The sequence below is a fragment of the Pseudochaenichthys georgianus genome, chromosome 1 (genome assembly GCF_902827115.2).
Source record: "Pseudochaenichthys georgianus chromosome 1, fPseGeo1.2, whole genome shotgun sequence".
NCBI classification, from domain to species: Eukaryota; Metazoa; Chordata; class Actinopteri; order Perciformes; family Channichthyidae; genus Pseudochaenichthys; species Pseudochaenichthys georgianus.
In genome coordinates this window covers 29,923,420-29,941,176 of record NC_047503.1, presented here as the reverse complement: position 1 = coordinate 29,941,176, position 17,757 = coordinate 29,923,420, and the positions used below count along the sequence as shown (strand labels likewise).

At 40.8% G+C, this 17,757-nt stretch overlaps 1 protein-coding gene across 3 annotated transcripts in view; it reads right to left on the bottom strand.

Moving 5' to 3' along the window:
- The window catches only part of rab11fip4b (RAB11 family interacting protein 4 (class II) b), a 63,260-nt gene that overhangs the window by 5,381 nt on the left and 40,122 nt on the right, over positions 1-17,757 (bottom strand). For all 3 annotated transcript variants that reach the window (XM_034082665.2, XM_034082691.2, XM_034082682.2), the window contains 10 exons: positions 11,590-11,834; positions 9,420-9,605; positions 8,315-8,449; positions 5,796-5,831; positions 4,422-4,521; positions 3,894-3,997; positions 3,541-3,681; positions 2,926-3,007; positions 2,170-2,307; positions 1,857-2,015 (listed from right to left, as the gene is read on the bottom strand). In XM_034082665.2, the coding sequence (XP_033938556.1) occupies positions 1,857-2,015; positions 2,170-2,307; positions 2,926-3,007; positions 3,541-3,681; positions 3,894-3,997; positions 4,422-4,521; positions 5,796-5,831; positions 8,315-8,449; positions 9,420-9,605; positions 11,590-11,834 (1,326 nt within the window). The remainder of the gene's footprint in view (positions 1-1,856; positions 2,016-2,169; positions 2,308-2,925; positions 3,008-3,540; positions 3,682-3,893; positions 3,998-4,421; positions 4,522-5,795; positions 5,832-8,314; positions 8,450-9,419; positions 9,606-11,589; positions 11,835-17,757) is intronic.

The following is a 17,757-nucleotide window of genomic DNA, read 5'->3' as shown; positions in this document are numbered from 1 at the left end:
ATTTGTAGCATAGTGTCAAGTTATAATAATAGTATTAAGAAAGAGAAATAAAATGAACCTTTAGCCCATGTCAAAGTGAGACACAGAAAAGACAAGAAAACAAGTATTTGGTTGAAATATTTAAATAAAAAACAACTGTGTGGTTTCACAGTAGTATGTTGAGCATTCAATCTGTGACGGTTTCATTATGTAGCTTGCTTTTTAAATTAGCATCTCCGCGCATGTATTTAAAGGAGACATGTCATGCTTTTCCGGTTATCACCCGTCCCCTTGTGTGTTATGAAGGTTTTTATGCATGTAAACTGTGTACAGAGTCACAAACCCTCAAAGTACACCCTGTAGCGATTGATTGATTCTTCCGGGTACGGCATGATGTCAACCCGTACCCGGAACTAAATGGACCAATCCGTGGAGCCGTTACGTTACGTCCGCGGAGCCGTTACGTTAAGCCCCCGCTGATTGGTCCAAATTGACCAATCCACGGATTTCCTCACACGCACGCACGCTCTAATAACAAATGTTGATCACAAAAAAAAGGGTGATTTTGCGAATCTGAGTCTGCTGTTGACTCGTGCATGACGACGAGTCTGCTGGATCTCTGGATCTGCTGCTATACGGTTACGGCTCTGAGTCCACACGAGTCTGCTCTGCTGTGTTTTGCACAGTGAGTCAGGATTTGCGAATCTCTGAGTCTGCTGTTGACTCGTGCATAATATAGCCGCGGGAGCCGGGAGCTGGAGGAGGGGCTGCAACATGTTACTGTTAATCTCTCCCCACTTTTGGACACACCCCCTAAGTAAAATGTCTTCCCGGCCGCAGCTATGCTCGTGCACATAACGAGTATGGATCTCTGGGTCTGCTATGCTATTACGGTTAGGAGCCTCTGAGTCCCCCACGAGTCTGCAGGAAGTTTCACTGATCCGCGTCCCCTCCCCTGAGCCAAACGATAACTTCTGGAAGCTATCCTACTTGCTAAAGGGTAGGCAGATGGACTGGGGTACGTTGTAATGTTATTTTACATGTTATAAAGAGAGTAGCGAGTGACGCAATTTATAGTTTTAATTTGTACGTCACACAAGGTCTAGGACTCAAAGGACTCGGGTTAATGGAGAGGGGAGACTCGTCACGACCAGCTCATTTCTAGGATCCGGGTTAATGATCCGGATGAATCAGGACTCGCCCATCTCTAGTGCAGGCAGCTCTGCTGATTTCTCCTCCCTGGCTGCAGGCTGATAACAGACAGTTGGGATCGCGGCAAAATTCTCTCTGCAGACCCATTCTCACAGCGTTTATCAACCTTTTTCTTACTCAATATCAAGCCACACTTATTGTTTTTACTTCGGCTGTGACTTTGTGTGTGCTCAGGATGAGTTTGGCTGTGTTTCGCTGTGTATCGCTAAACAAGGAAACAACACCTCCACGGAGCTCAGCGCGATTCACAACGTCCCGACCAATCAGAGCACACTGTGCTCACAGGGAGGGTGGGGGCTGGAGCTATTGGAGCTACAACGAGCCGTTAAAGGCAGAGAGTGAAATTCAGTGAATACACGTAGTTTACAGAGATGCTGTATGAGAAACCAATGTGAGTTTGGAAAATTGCACAATATAAATCTATTCTAGTAGACCTCAACAATGGAATTATGATCAGTGGAAATGGCCATGACATGTGACCTTTAAAAGAATAAAGAATACTCTTAAGTGCATCAAACCGCAGCTGTACAGCAGGCGCCATTTTGCTTCCCATCTTTAAAATCAATGTGAAAGTGCTTCATAATAATCTCTGCACACTCAGCGGATACAGTCCTCCCTGAGCTCACAATGCAAAACAAAGACGTTGGGCAGTCTTCCATCAGTACCTGCTTCAGCCTCTTGACCTCGTGCTCCAGCTCCATCTCCCTGGTCCGGCTGTTGAAGTCTGCCAGCCCGGAGGAGGAGCTGCGGCTGCGGCCGGGCCTCTCTGCCTCCAGCTTGAAGAGCTGCAGGTTCTCCAGCTCCCGACGCAGGTCCTCTATGAGCTGCAGAGAGGACGGATGGAACATGTTATATAATGCCAGTGCAGTGTTTTGTAGGTGTAGGTGTAAGAGGCAGCATAATTGCATTGGAACATAGAAGAGTGAAAGCAGAACAAACAATCCACTGTCTCTGATTGGATAAAATAGTCCTTCCCACCTCCTGCATGGCTTCCTTTTCTTTCTGGAACTGCTGTCTGTTCTGTCTCAGTTTGTCCATCATTTTCCTATAGAGGTCCATCTCGTCCTTCAGGCGCAGACTGGTGTCCTCCAGCTTGTCCGTCATCCTCTGCTTCTCCTGAGGAAGGACAGATATGCACACACTTACTGTATGAAGTTTATTTTGTGTAAATGAGGTGTTATTCCAAATAAGACGAATATACTCACTTCTCAGACAGACATTCCTATTTGCAGTATGCAGTCATTAAAAATGTGAAATCACATAAAGATAATTGCATACATCCACAATGATAGACCTTTGTATATACTATTAAGAAACAAAGGGTCAAAGGGTTTTAGTGTGCATTCATTTAAAAAAAAGAATCCACAAACATTAATTTGAATATAGAGTTATTTTTTATGACACCTTTGGTCACACATTCTTATTCTGTGAGCAACAGTTGACAACTACAGTATCTGCTTCTGTATCAATAACACAGATATTGTCTCAATTAGAGGTATGGCTCAGCAGCATCCAGTGGCACACCTAATCTTATTCATTAAAATGGCAGTTTCTTATTATTTGTTCACCATTGACTAACTTATTGACAGTACCATGACATCTTTGGGTGCAATATATTGTTTAAACGTTTTCAGACTCATGTTGATGCCACTTGAATACTCTCTTAATATTCAGTACACCTTGGAATGTAAAATCAAAAACAGAACAAAGAAAATAAGAGTAAATATGGCTCACCTCATCCAGTTTTTCTGAATGCGATTTAAGCCGGGACATGTTAAGGGTCATCTCACTGTTCTCCTCCTCCACCTGCTTGACTCTGAGAAAACACAATGTCCTGCACATGAGTTTCCTGTTTATATAAGCAGAGTGTGTCTCTCAGTAGCTCCGGAGGCATCAAACTCAACCCAGGAGGAATCTGTGAGTTCTCTTCAGCTTACAGTTTTACATTCAGCATTTCCTCGTCAATGTCCATAACCAGGGATTTAAGAGCCCCTGGATAATGGAAAGTTCCTTACATCTAAAAACCCTAATCCAAACTATACTTCTGCATCAGATGACACATTATTATAATTCATACACATTGGAATATACAAATAATACATATAAGTATGTGTGGTATGGGGGGGGGTGGTGCAGTGGGTTGTGCGTTGGTGTTTGGATCAGGGGGTCACAGGTTCAAACCCCACTGCAGTCAGCATCTCGTTGTGTCCCTGGGCAAGACACTTCACCCCAAATTGCTCCTGTGGGGATTGCCCACAGTATTGAGTATGTAAGTCGCTTTGGATAAAAGCGTCTAACAAGTGACATGTCATGTCATGGTATGGGTGTGTGAGTATCTGTGCTTCTCACCGGTTGGTCAGCAGCTCTATCTGTGTGTCCTTGTCTCTCTCCATCTTGCTGTAGGACTCTCGGTGTCGTCTCAGCTCCTCCCGCAGATTTTGTTCTCCTCGTGTCTCCTGATCTTTCAGCTGCTCCTCCAGCTCATTAACCCTGAGATGATGAGCACAACATTCAAACTACTAAATACAGCCAATACTAAAATACTTCTACATTGTTGAATTATGCAGACATGATTAGATGTTTGGGGATAAAAAGCAATTCTACAATAAGCAGTAACAGAGAATGATTTTTGTGATATGGTACTGATCATTTATTTGTTCAAAAATAAATCAGGTGTGTTTGTGAATGACAGTTTTCTCTACCTGTGTACTATCTGTGTGTTGTCCTGCTTCAGCTTGGACTTGATATCACCGTTCATCAGAATCTCATTCTCCAGCTCTGCCACCTTCTTTTCCAGAAAGCTGACCTAAAGGAAACAGAGGGGATTCACTTTAAAATTAGAAAACATCCGTAACCAAAGAAGAAATATCATATTGGAACTAAACAATAACGCTGTCCAGATTTCTTAAAGGTTATTTATTGTACAACTCCCAAGATTTAAGCTTAAAGATAATAACCTTATTCCTTTCATTTTACAGACAAAATCCTGACAGGGCTCATCTTTGTGCATTCTCTACTCGAGCTGTGCATCTACCAGGAACAACTCGTCACATAATAAACGCTTAAGGTGAGAAATATTACAATATATTTGAGTTCGGTTAGGTTTCAATAGTCAAGAGTTCTTCTAACTTCGTACAAACATTTGTGGGTAATTAAGAGAGTTTTTACTAGAAAGACCAAGGATCAATATATACTATGGACAAACAAAAGCGCACACACACGCTTCGCACCTTCTCATTGATGTCGATGTCGCAGGAGTCGATGCTGTCTCTGAAAAGGTCTTCAGTGCTGCCGTTACTGCTGCTCAAGTTGCTGTTGTGAAGCAGCTGCCTGCCAAACACACAGACACAAACATTAAGAATCTGCCCTTTATAGACCCAGGTGAGGACCAGCTGTGTGTGTGTGTGTGTGTGTGCGTGTGTGTGTGTGCGCGTGCGTGCGTGCGTGCGTGTGTGTGTGTGTGATGTAATGAGCTCAGCTCTGCAGTGATTCTTCTGCAAGGTTGCATAGATGGTATAGGACTATGAGGACAGTGCCAAGCAGACAAACGCACACACACACACACACACACACACACACACACACACACACACACACACACACACACACACACACACACACACACACACACACACACACACACACACACACACACACACACACACACACACACACACACACACACACACACACACACACACACACACGCCCTCTTTTGCTTCTGATGGAAATTACTTGAGAATAGCAAGCTTCTAATACATTACGGAGATTAGAAATATGGAGAGGAGACATTAATTATTGTTTACTCCAAAATATGGGGACCATTTTGCGGACTGACCAACCAACTGAGTGAGCTATAGAGCTGCTGCTCGTAGCTAAAAAGAGGAAACAGGTAGAGATATCAGAATAACAGATAAAGGGAGCAATAAAGTAGAAGAAGTCATCAGACCAGAGAGAGAGGACAGTAGAAGAAAGAGAGGGAGGGAGCTGAACCTCATATTGGAAACATAGATCAGGTCTGACAGGCCACTTTCACTCTGTCGCTGTAACTCAGTTACTGTGGGGGGAAACAGGACAAAACCCTGGATACAAAACATTTCACTCAGTACAGACTAGCAGGCCATGGAGAGGGATACATCACTAAAGTATTTTTTTTTTCAAACTACAAAAACTAAATATTTTTGCAGCACGTACGATTTCAGATCAGCATTTTCTCTAAATAACTAATTAACTGGCTGTGAGACGACAATGGTCTACCAGCCGAGTGATAACTAATTTTGCTGTGTGTGTGTGTGTGTGTGTGTGTGTCAATAAATAGAGCAAACACGTGCAGCAAAGGCTATATAGTGCATAAACACACAGAGTACAAGTGAGTGACCTTCCCAAGACACACACACACACACACACACACACACACACACACACACACACACACACACACACACACACACACACACACACACACACACACACACACACACACACACACACACACACACACACACACACACACACACACACACACACACACACACACACACACACACACACACACACACACACACACACACACACACACACACACACACAGGTGAGTGAATTACCTTCCAAAAGCAGTGCTGGAGATCTTCCTGTTGGGGCTGTGAGGGGAAAAACAAAAGAGCAATTAAGATTTGGGCTATTGTGTGTGACAGACATGCAGGAAAGAGAGAGAAAGAAACTCCGAAGGACATGTCAATGATAACACAATTGAACTGGTGGTTCAGTGAGAGAGGGTTTCTGCCTGCTCAGCAAATGTCTCAGGGCGACAAAAGCCCAAAGACTGTGTCTGTGTGAGCTGGGTTTCACATCGGATTAACACAAGTGAGCAAACATACTGTAGGGCCAGAATGTCTGCTGAAAACTGACATGATCACCAACTCCTGGGCAAGGTTTATTTAAAACAGTAGAATCTACATTAAGGTAGCAGTAGTACAGTACAATACATAGCTAGTTCTATAAAAACAATTGTGTTCAAATTCAGAAATGATCACTGTGGCATCCATGTGAAACAGCTTGGTACAATATCAAGAGTCTTCACCAGTAAATAACTGACCAGGTGTCCAAAAGGCAGATCCTCTTGGCAAAGTTTTACAGGTTCTATAATTCTTAGTTAGGAACTATTTATTTGCTGCTAATGTTTCACTTAACCTAGATTCCTCTTTGAAAAAGTCTAAATGGCAGAGCAGAGTTACTGCTCCAAAAATCTATCTTTGAACTTTCATCTGCATTAAACACACTTATGAATTATTAAACATTTGTGTTAATGTGCTCTAGCTTCAGTCTTTTATGCACTGGTGCTCTTATGTACAAAATATACACATTAAAAACATTTAACATTTGAAGTTCTTTCATTTTGTTCATAAACGATGAGCATTTTTACGTTGATGCTTGAGTACTGTAACCATGGCCTTTTGCTTCAACCCACAGGATCATTTCACAGATGTTGTTGTTTTGATCATAGAAAGATATACCGCATTTCATAAAGAATATTTGATGAAGACGTTACCAGAATGGCCTTTAGTTTTCAATGAAAGCTAAACTTTTAATTGACTTCAGTTTCTACGATGTATACTGTATATACATCTATGTTCCTTTTTCAAATTAACCAAACCGCAACTACCAACTTCCGAAGTTTATTACCCATGCTACACTGAGGCCAATGGAGTTTAATTAATTGTATGTAAAGGAGCCAGACATGCCCAAATGATGCTTTAAATACCCTAACTGCTTACTGGCAATAGCTCCTTTCTCTGTCCATTCAGAATCTCTTAAGTCTAAAATCAATCATTCTTGGAACGGATCTATACAGAGACTTTTTCATATTTTAGTCCGTTCATATTCATCTTTCTTCATTACAATCACCACCACCCTCCTCTTTCAGCCTGTGTCTGCCTCATGTGAGCTCACTCCATTCAAAGTCATTTCTTCAATCAATGTACTCTCTCTTGGTCTTGCTCTTCCCACTCTAACTAATTCATCATTAAGAGAGACATGTTGGATTATAGAGCCGTTTCTCTCTGGGGAGACACTCTGCACATTCAGCAGTGAGTAACAAGGAAAAAGGTGACTTCATAGTTACACTATTTCCTTAAAACATGATTTTACAACATTCACTGCTCTTAAATAATAATAATAGCAATATTACATTTGATTTAAAAGCACCTCTCAAGTCATTGGATAGTATACAGATAAAGCAGTTAATACACATTCAAACAGTGCGTGTGCTTTTGAGTCATCAGGGAGCCAGTAAGCTATTAATTGTCACAATGGATTATGTTTCCAATAATAGATTCCCTATTACAATGTTTGATGAGGTAAGCAGAATACCGACCTGTCTTATATAACCACCAATTAGTGTTTATGACAGCATGAAGCGGGAAGGGACTCTTACTCAACTACTCTTATTATATTATACCAAGTAAAAGCCCACAGAGCAAACAGTGACCCCTCAGTCAACTTCACCAGTCCACTGTGATTGGACACTATTTACTTCTAATCCCTGTACAACATACATTATAGCACTATGTTTAGCCAAATCCCAGCCGTTGCATGAAATGCCACCATGGTGATGTCTCACAATGATGTTGCCTAAAATGTCGTTTTATTTGAAATAATTTGAAAGTCTAAAGCTCAGTTTTAGTAACCCAAAGAGTCTTTTCGGTGTGGAAAAAAAGGCCAAAATGGATAATAAAAGCCACGTTTCATAAAAAAGACTGTTTGTGTGGACTAGTCAATTTTTTTGAACAAAGGTAGAAGGAAAAAACTGCACTCAGCGTATACATGCTGGGGATTTGATTTGACTTAACTGACTCGCTGTCAGAATAAAAGTGTGGTTGTCAGCAGAAAATGTTCACAACTGTGTAGAAAAAGCTCACAGAGACATATCATGGAAGCTCTACTAACATCCTTAGTGTGTAGATCTTGTGTAATACTGTGAGCACTGCTTTTGGAAGGTAATTCACTCACCTGTGTGTGTGTGTGTGTGTGTGTGTGTGTGTGTGTGTGTGTGTGTGTGTGTGTGTGTGTGTGTGTGTGTGTGTGTGTGTGTGTGTGTGTGTGTGTGTGTGTGTGTGTCTCCTACCTGTTAGACTTGAGGTTTTTGAGGCGAACCTCCAGGTCATTCAGCAGGTTGACCTTTTTGCTGCACTGAGAACAGTAGACATCCATGATTTCACCGGTGTAATGCTGACGCGCCTTACAAGGAGTCTGGCCGGCACTGAAACACGCACAGAGAGACGTTTTATTTGCTGATACAGTCTTTTTCCAAATGTAACCAGCTTTACATGCATATGCATGTCTGAATATACAACAAGTGAAAAGTGAGGCCTATGCAAAAACATGTGGCCGACGCCAAGGCACTAAGACAATTGATCTGGCTGTCCACTATATACTGTGTATCCACTGTATAAGAGAAATAACAATTACAACTAAATCAGACCATCTATGAGATGACAAACTATTTTCGGAATATTTGAATCCAGAAATATTACTTACATTCTCTTCTTAGATGATTGTGTTACAGTATGGAGGGAAGGTGCTGATTAAATCATCCTGAATTTACACACACTGATTTTGTTATTGTTTCCGATATCTACCTCAAATCCAATCATTTTATCACAGTGCATTGTATATGCTTTGAAAGTCAACAAAGTAGAGGAATCCACATTTTAACCAAAAACATTCAAAATATTTGGTATAGGGCACTTTACCAACATTTGCGAGAGAACTTTGAACTCACATTGTACTGTAGTTATCCGAAAGTATTTCCCATGCTGAGTTGTCTAATACTTCTTGTAAATCCAGGCCTCATTTTTTATTTAAATCTCCATGCCATGTGAGTGCTGTATGCTTGGTATGCGTGGAAGGAGCATGGAGCAGTATTGCCAGTCTATCAGCCGAGAGACTTAATCCCATTAAACTCGAGCTGTTGATGAATATTAATGTGGCTTTAAGGGTAAGAACTCCTAAGCTACACTTCTACAGTTCTAATATGAGTCAGTTAATGGTTCTGCAGAGTCCATAATGTTTAACAGAGTTGTATCTACAGAAATTAATCAATGTCAAATAACCTATAACATTTAATTTTAAGAAGATATCATTTTATGATGTAAACAGAGGTGGTCATACCTTGGCACATCTCCACATCATGAAGAAAAATGTCTCCCTCTAAAGTACCTCTCTCTTACCTGGAGGGAACAGATGAGCCGAGGTCTGAGTAGCCGTTGGTTCGAGTCTCGTCGTCTGGGCAGGGGCTGCTGGGAGTGTAGTCTGGTTCGTCCCCTTCCCCGTAGTCTTCAAACTGCTCTTCGTTCAGAGAAGCCGAGGATCGTGTTGATAAGTCGGAGGTCACTGAGGCGCTGGTTTGACCACCCCTACAAAGTACAGAATTAGTCATAGTTAGCACTTAGTCATAGAGAAAGAAAAGAAAATGCTACTGTGAACATAACAATCAGGCCTTTATTGGAAAATAATAATATTACATTTGAGTCGCACACAGAATTTTAGAAAGCTGAATAATAACCGACTTTTTCCACATGAATATAGGTCTCTTTCAAGATTCAAGGCTTTATTGCAGGGGTGGGGACCTTTTTCCTCTCAAGGACCATTTCAATTTTTTCAATATCCTCTGAGGGCTTTACAAATGATTGACCTCTGCTTAAAAATACTAAAATCACAGCCCATTCATTTTGCCTTTCTTTCATGCTGTGCAAAGAAAAAGCAACCTCTTAATCCAGATATTTTACCATGACTCACGCATGCATGCACGTGCACGGTTGTGGCATGACCACCAAAACAGAAAGATATGGACACAAGATGTGTGCAAATGTCAGTGTTTCCCATACATTGATTTATTTGTGGCGGGCCGCCACAATTAAATATCGTCCACCACAAATGGATCTCATAAAAAAGAAAAAATATTATTACCATTTTTTTCTTTCTTTTTTTTTTCAGCCCTCAGTTACTCCAGGGAGAACGTCCCTGTAATTGGTCATTGTAAGTCGCTTTGGAATAAGGCGTCTGCTAAATGTCTAAATTGTAAATTATATTTTGGGAGTAAATTATATTTTTTGGAGAATAAACCCCACAGATCTCCGGTGTTTCACTCATCAACAACGCTACACAGAGCAACAAGAACGTTCTCTAGCCATGAACTTGCATGTATTATCTTATTTGGGGGGGGGGGTGGATGCGTGGACCACCCAAATAGGTTAAGGGGCCTTTGGCTTTTCTTGCCGGGGGGGGGGTGCGGTGCGGTGCCCCCACAAACAGAATCAAATTCTGTGGGAAACACTGAATGTATTTAGTTTCCTATCCACGTGGACATGATTTAAGTGGGGGGGGGGGGGGGGACGACGACGACGACACACACACCTAACCTCCTCTAGGGGCGTCCGGGGCATTTTTTTTTTAAATGTTGAAGTTAAATTCATCAATCTGGTACACTTTGAGAGCAACATGAAGAGATCTATGGATACCACTCTCAACACCCATATGAAACAGTAAGCAGATTTTTATTTTTGGATATTATAATAATATTATTTATGGATATCATAATATTAATAACAACTATTTTTTACAGTCATATAGTATTTTATACCTGCATTATTCTCTTGTTTTTTTATAACTATAATGATCATATAAAGATGTGCCTTTACCACACTGGTTGTAGAAAAAGCTTCTTATACGTTAGCATAGCTGACTAACCAGATGCTAATAACAACAAAGTTATTGACTGTATGATCAGTATGACGGATGAACAGATCGCCACTGGGCTTTCAACTAAAGACACAGACACGCACAAATTGCAGCATGTGTACGGCTCCTTATGGGTACTGCAATTTCTGAAGTGCTGGAGTGGTGTTCTGGTGCTCTCCGTCAGAACTGCACCCCTGTCAGACGAGACATACCACGTGATGACACGTTCGGCTCGTGTTGTGTTCAATGACCCTGACCTTGGCCAGGAAAAACAGGTACTCGCTTGTTTAATTTTTTTGCGGTCTAGATGTCTTACATTTTTTTCTTTTTTGCTTGTGTTTATAAATTACCTCGAGGGCCGTACCAAATGGTCTTACGGGCCGTATACGACCCGGGGGCTGGAGGTTCCCCACCCCTGCTTTATTGTCATGTGCACAGTAACTACAGTGATGGCAATGAAAAACTTAAGTCAAAGGCTCCTCCAACAATTCAACATGAAGATATATAGGACATAGAACAAATACAACAGAGTATGTTGTGTAAAATGTCTCTTATGTTTGCATCACCAGTAAAAGTATCATCATCCATTGGGGTCTGACGTAAGATATAGAGACAGTGAGACACTAGAGTAGTAGTAAAGAAATGTGGAACAAAGCTTACTTCACCCCAGACAAAAAGAGTTCTCCCAGAATGTCTCCCTTGTCTCCAGGTCTAATGGGCCCGTCGGAAGTGTCAGACCCCAGGGTGCTCTCCACTGCACTGTCTCTGTCTGATTCCCTCTCCCTGCCCTCCTCTGCCTCCTCAGGCTCCTCCACCTCTCCAGGGAATAACTGGCACTCTGGGACGGGGTCAGGAAAGGCCCGAGTGCACATGATGACCGGACAAAGCCGCTCCTCTGCACCTCCCTGAAGAAAAGATGGGGAGAAAGGCAAAAAGAGTAAGTTTACACACAGATTTACAGACACCCGCAGAAATAGGGAGAGTTTGAGTATTGCTGTTATTGTGGTCATGTGATGTTGACAAAATCCTTATTAGTGTAAACCTTGCGAACACAATTGACTTTTTCAACTAATAGCATGTTGTCAATACCATCATTTTCTATCAAAACAGACAAACACAAATCCTGATAATAAAAAAAAAGGTGCTTCTTTTCGTTATGGTCTGTATTTCCTTAGTTCTAAGTGTGAACATGAACTGCTAGCAGCGAATGTAGCATGACGTCTTATGGTTCAACAAAATGTCAAAGCAATATAGAGTAGAAAAACATAACGGGAAAACTATTTAATATTAATTAACTCAGTGGCACTAACTCGCCTGTAGGAATACAAACTTATATTTAAAATTAAAAGTGTTACTTTTTTAATATCAAAACTGTCCCTGAACTTGTAATATGATGTTCCCTATTCATGGTGGTTGGGAGTATAGTGAGTAGCACTTGTGGATTCTGAGTTAAATTGGATTTCCCATTTAGTAAATTCCTTCACTGTGGGAATTGTCTTAAGTTCACACAGGAGGTCTCGAGGGCTAGAAAAGGTCAAAGGGCAACAGCTCAAAGATCACAGCTCAAGCTCCAATCAGTTTCACTCTTCAACGGCTCAAATCTGGACTAATGCAACAGAGAACAAGGACTTATCCCAGCATGACTGAACAGCTGAAGGACAAGGGCAGGCAAAGAGAGAGCACGGGGGTGAGGTGCATGCTGGTTAGTGAGTAACAGAAAGGTGTAGAGGGAGGGAAACAGGCATGGATGGAGGTGTTGAGGAAGAATAAATATAGCAGAGAAGCACACAAGTGAGGATAAGAAAAAGAGAGCATAAGGAACAAAGCTGAGAAGGAATGCAAAGGAATTAGCAACACAGTTTGAAAGTGAAATTAGACGAGAGCTGTGAAGGCCGAGAGATAACAGAGTATCTTGAGGACAGTCAGGTGGGTAATACACAACATCACAGACCAATAAAAGATTTCAGTAACAAAGATTAGGACTGCTCTCGCTCTCTCTCTCGCTCTCTCTCTCTCGCTCTCTCTCGCTCTCTCTCTCTCTCGCTCTCTCTCTCTCGCTCTCTCTCTCTCTCTCCCACACACACACCAACACAACCCTGACTTTTTATCCTTTAAGCTCCACTGATCATGGAGGAATAACTCATTTCCAGTCCCACACTAGGAGAGTAATGCAAATCTAGTATCTCTGTCAATGAAAAATATATATATGTAGCTCGATTTGTACCAGAATGAGCAGGGCCCACACCAAAATGTTACTAAAACATCCGGATTTTATGTAAGTAAGTAGGTACAGTAAGTATGTAATTACATCAAATAAGGCAGTCCAGAGAAATGCAAAGTTGATCAGAAATGTCTCCTAAAAGCTTATAAAAAACGAAAATGTGACTTTGAGTACCCTGAAATGTGCTATATAAATTAAATGTATTTTTATTATTAAAACACATAAATATTCAAACTAATGGGCCATGATATCTTGTTGGGCCTTATTGCGAATCCAGATTAAATGTGGTTATAATTGCCTCAAAAAATGTTGCATACACCTTTGAGATGGTTTGTAAATTAAGAATATTATAGCAAAACTTTTTTTTCATTATTATTCACGTTTGTTTACATCCCTATCCCATACCCCTCCCAACACACAGGCAAACCTTTGCGGAACCAAATGAAAAAAGTAGCCATTAAAATCATAAACTGAGGGTCTGTACTGTTACAAAGAGCCAACATGGGGTCTGCAGCTGAGTCACCGAGAAATAAAACCAAGGATAAAGGTCTCTGTAGGATTCCTTAGACCACTCTCCTTATTTCCCTGCCGCAGAAAAAAGAAACAGTGAGAGGCAAGGAATCAGGCAGCAGCCCCTCTGTGCTCCACCATAACAATTCATAGAACTGAACAAGCAAACCCAGTGGGGAAGAGTGACCTGTTGAGCTGGCTCAGGGGAAGAGAGAGAGGTTTTTTATGTTTCGCTAGTCTACATAATGTAGGAAAATAAAATACATTAATAAACCCCACTTAACAGGGGAGGAAAAAGTCAGGAAAACTGCAAATGCAATGCATACAAATAAAGAAAATAAAAGTTGAAAATGTATAATTCAGCAACATTTACTAGTTTAAGTGATAATATTCATGAAATATCTATATAGGTGTTAATGCCTTGATTCTCTTGAACTACATTGTGTCTTTGCTAAACTAAGAAATATACCAATTTGGGATGTCTTGCACGGTTTAAAGTTTTTAAAGAGCTTTATTTTTTCTCTATTCAGAGGAACACTCCAAACAACTTTAAAAACAGTAAAGTAACAATCAGCCTGGGGCAGTAACTGCCAAAACATGAGCCAGTTGGGAGTAGCTTGAGGCACACATACAGATGGCCTGCTAAACAGCAGAAAACTTGCTGATGGCTTTGAACCAGCGACGCTAAGATCTGCTGTGCTTTTAACTTCAGCGTCCCTGCCCTGAAGCCTGACTCGCCTTCACATCACCCGTTGGTCCAAGTATGACTTTAATCAACCTTAAATGTTTGTTCTGGTTCTGCAGGTTTCATCTGGTGAATGCATCTATGAGACAAGGAAGCCTTTCAGAAGTACAACGTACACATGTGTTATACAACATCCATTTTAAACTACAGTGAATTTGTTTTGCAGGATAGTATTTCACACACCAATAGCATTTTAGAAATACAATGAAATCAGGATTCATTCAGTTGTTCAAATGTTTACCAAATATCAACGTGATGATATCTAACAGGTCCAAATCATAGACTATAAAAAAATAAGTCCAAATGCATGACAGAAGATTAATCACTGAAAGATAAGTGGCACTCTATTGAGCTTTGATCGATATTAATGGCAATGGATTAGAAAGACAAAGGAGTAAAAACACAACAGCGTTATAACATTACTCTCCTCATCGTGTATGCTGGGGTAAATCAAATAAATAGGATCTGTGTGAGTCTGTTGCTGCGGGGTCTGACCTGCTTTTGTTTCCACTATCCCAGGTGAGGCTAAGTCAGAGAAGAAAAACATGTAGAGTTGCAGAAAACTAAAGAAAATGGGTGTCTCCCTTTTCCCAGAGATTAAAAATGCAGCTTATTTTGCGTGTGTTTTTAGTACATTTTAGTCTATGAGTGTTTTTAGATAAAACTGTATGAATCTGTGAGTGCAGGTTAACAACGACTATAGCCATAAATGTGTGTGTGAATTAGGGCTGCACGATATTGGACTGATATTGCGATATTTTTTCCCCCTGCGATATATATTGCGATATGAAAAAAATACAGAAATTGAAATTTTGTCCGCAAACCATCCTTTCTTGAACTTTAACGCTATACAATCGGTATTTTTTTAACGATATTTAACCGGATGAAGGATTTTATTCACGGACTTCTGGATCTTAAGTTATCAGAGCAACAAGCTGAGCTAGCTCGGTTATCCTGCTGTGATCTGATCAAGAATGAATGTGATTGGTGGTTTGCTGTGCATGCAGAGCCTGCACGTCACTCACTGAAGTACCCCTGAAATGAGAGCCGCGCAAGTTTTCCTTTTCTAGCAAGCAGCAAAATAATTGTAACATGACGTGTTTGAGTTAATTTGCCTACTTAATATCGCACGCCCTAAAATATAAAATAAAAAATCGCATATATCATCACTGAATTACTCACACATGATAGATGCATTACAGGTCACGAGGGACTTAAAAAGTGTACACTTTCCTTGGAAAAATATGGGTCAGACTCCTTCAGTGTAGACATAAAGAATGTTAGCCCAGATGTCTCAGGTACAGTTGTTGTGCAACAGTTGTAAAGCATGGATAGTTATGTACGAGACGGAGTAAGGAAGAGTCTGGCATACAGCCAGGCTCTCAGGGAAACATTTATTATTTACATCCACTGCTGCTGCATTAGAAATGGAGGAAACATAGATAGAGGGACAGAAAAAGAGAGATCAAGGACACTTCTCTACAGGAAACCAAACCGGGAGAGATGTTGTCACTGGTCAAGTGGAGGGAAATAAAAGAGAGACAGATGGTAGAGCGGAGAAAATTGCAATTACTCGGTTGCTTGAGACATACAGTCATAGACGTCTGTTTGTCTGTTAGTGTAGAAAAGGTTGGGAACAAAACAGGTGAGTGGGAGGCAACAAACGTTTATCTCAAAGTCTTGCTCGCATTCACTGGTACCGGTAATCTTATTTCCTCTGACATGAGCTGCAGGCAAATACATGATGCAAATTCCCTTGGACATACACAGAGGAACACAAAGTAAAAGGTAATACTTAGGAAGTCAGGTGAAATGTGCTGTTGTACGTACGAAACTGACTTTATACGGGAGTTTCATCTTGCAATTTACTTATTACTTGTTTATATAAATAGATATCACTGTAATGAACCGTATTTAATTTAATCTTACTGTAGAATTTGTAATTTTACATTCTGTTCTTGTATATATATCATAGTCTATTAATGTGCATCTAGACTTCTTGCGTTATTTTTTATTTGTATTTTTGTATTTTATACATTTATATGTCGATAGTTGGAGGGGCTCGGGTCATAATATTTGTATTGCCATTTCTACACTGTAGCTTATGTGCATATGACATTAAAACCTTTGAATCTTGAATGCATGGGCAAAATGTGTCGAATGAGTCCTATTCAGTGGCTTGATATTTTTGCCACATACTTGACGTTCTCTACATGCTCACAGTGCTAGTAAACTGTTGTATACACTAAACGTTTACATGCAGACCCCTAGAGAGTGACAGGCAGAGTGACATGAACTAATTACTCACTAAAAGGCCAATTAAATGGAGGTTAGTGTTGAATGTGTAGGTCATCAAAGGCCCAAACTCTTTATCAGGCTGGACAACAACAGTGTTGTCATTAAGAAGATAGACTCTCGATCCACCTCTCCTCACACCCCTTTACTCTACGCTGAGTGCTGAGCGTCGATACTGCTTTAGTGCTGAACAAATCATGAATCTGCCCTTCTGGCACAGTGGAGAATTATGTGGATGACGATGCATTACAGGGCTCCATCGATCTGAATGTAAGGAGAGGGAGAAGGTGGCTTTGAACTTGCCAGGCCATCAGCAGAGGGGGTTTCCTACGGGTGTCTAATTTAGTTTCATTCATAAATCAAAACTTGCATTTTTGTTATCTAGAAAAACCACTGCAAAGAATACAGCCATAAACCAATAAAACCATAACTATAAATGAAGTTAAAATAATTATTGATGCAAGTTATATGCTAAATATGTCCTGCATTTGACAAGATAAAGCTCCTTCCATGTGGCAGAATTAAAGGCTTTAAGGGAACTATGAACGTTTTTCCAGACCACCCTCTTGAAATATTTAAGCAGCATATTTGTGGTTTGTCATTTGAGCAAAACTAGATTAAAAGAATTATACGGATTATAAAGTTGTTGTTGTTCCTGCCGTATGTTTATTGTATAACTAGTTGGACAGTAACCATGTTGTTGTTTTACAATCACACAAAACAAGTGTTGTGCAAAAGGGCGGACCAAACAGAGATGGAGTGCTACAGCAGCGTGGGAGGGATTCGATGACATCGACAAGATCGATCCCCACTGGTGAAGCTTTGATTCAGTGTGAGTCAGCAGTAAAGGGGCTGGAGGGTGAGCAGGAACATGGGGGACACGCTGAAAAAGGGGGTTTGGAGAGGATGGATCAGAGAGAGAGAGAGAAAGAAAAAGGAAGAGCGAGGAGAGAGATACAAGCCGTCTCTCTGCTGGTGTTTGTTGGAGCGAGCTCCAGAGATAAGAGGCGTTTCTCTGCAGAGGCTTTACATCTCTATCTCTCTCTTTGTTCATTTG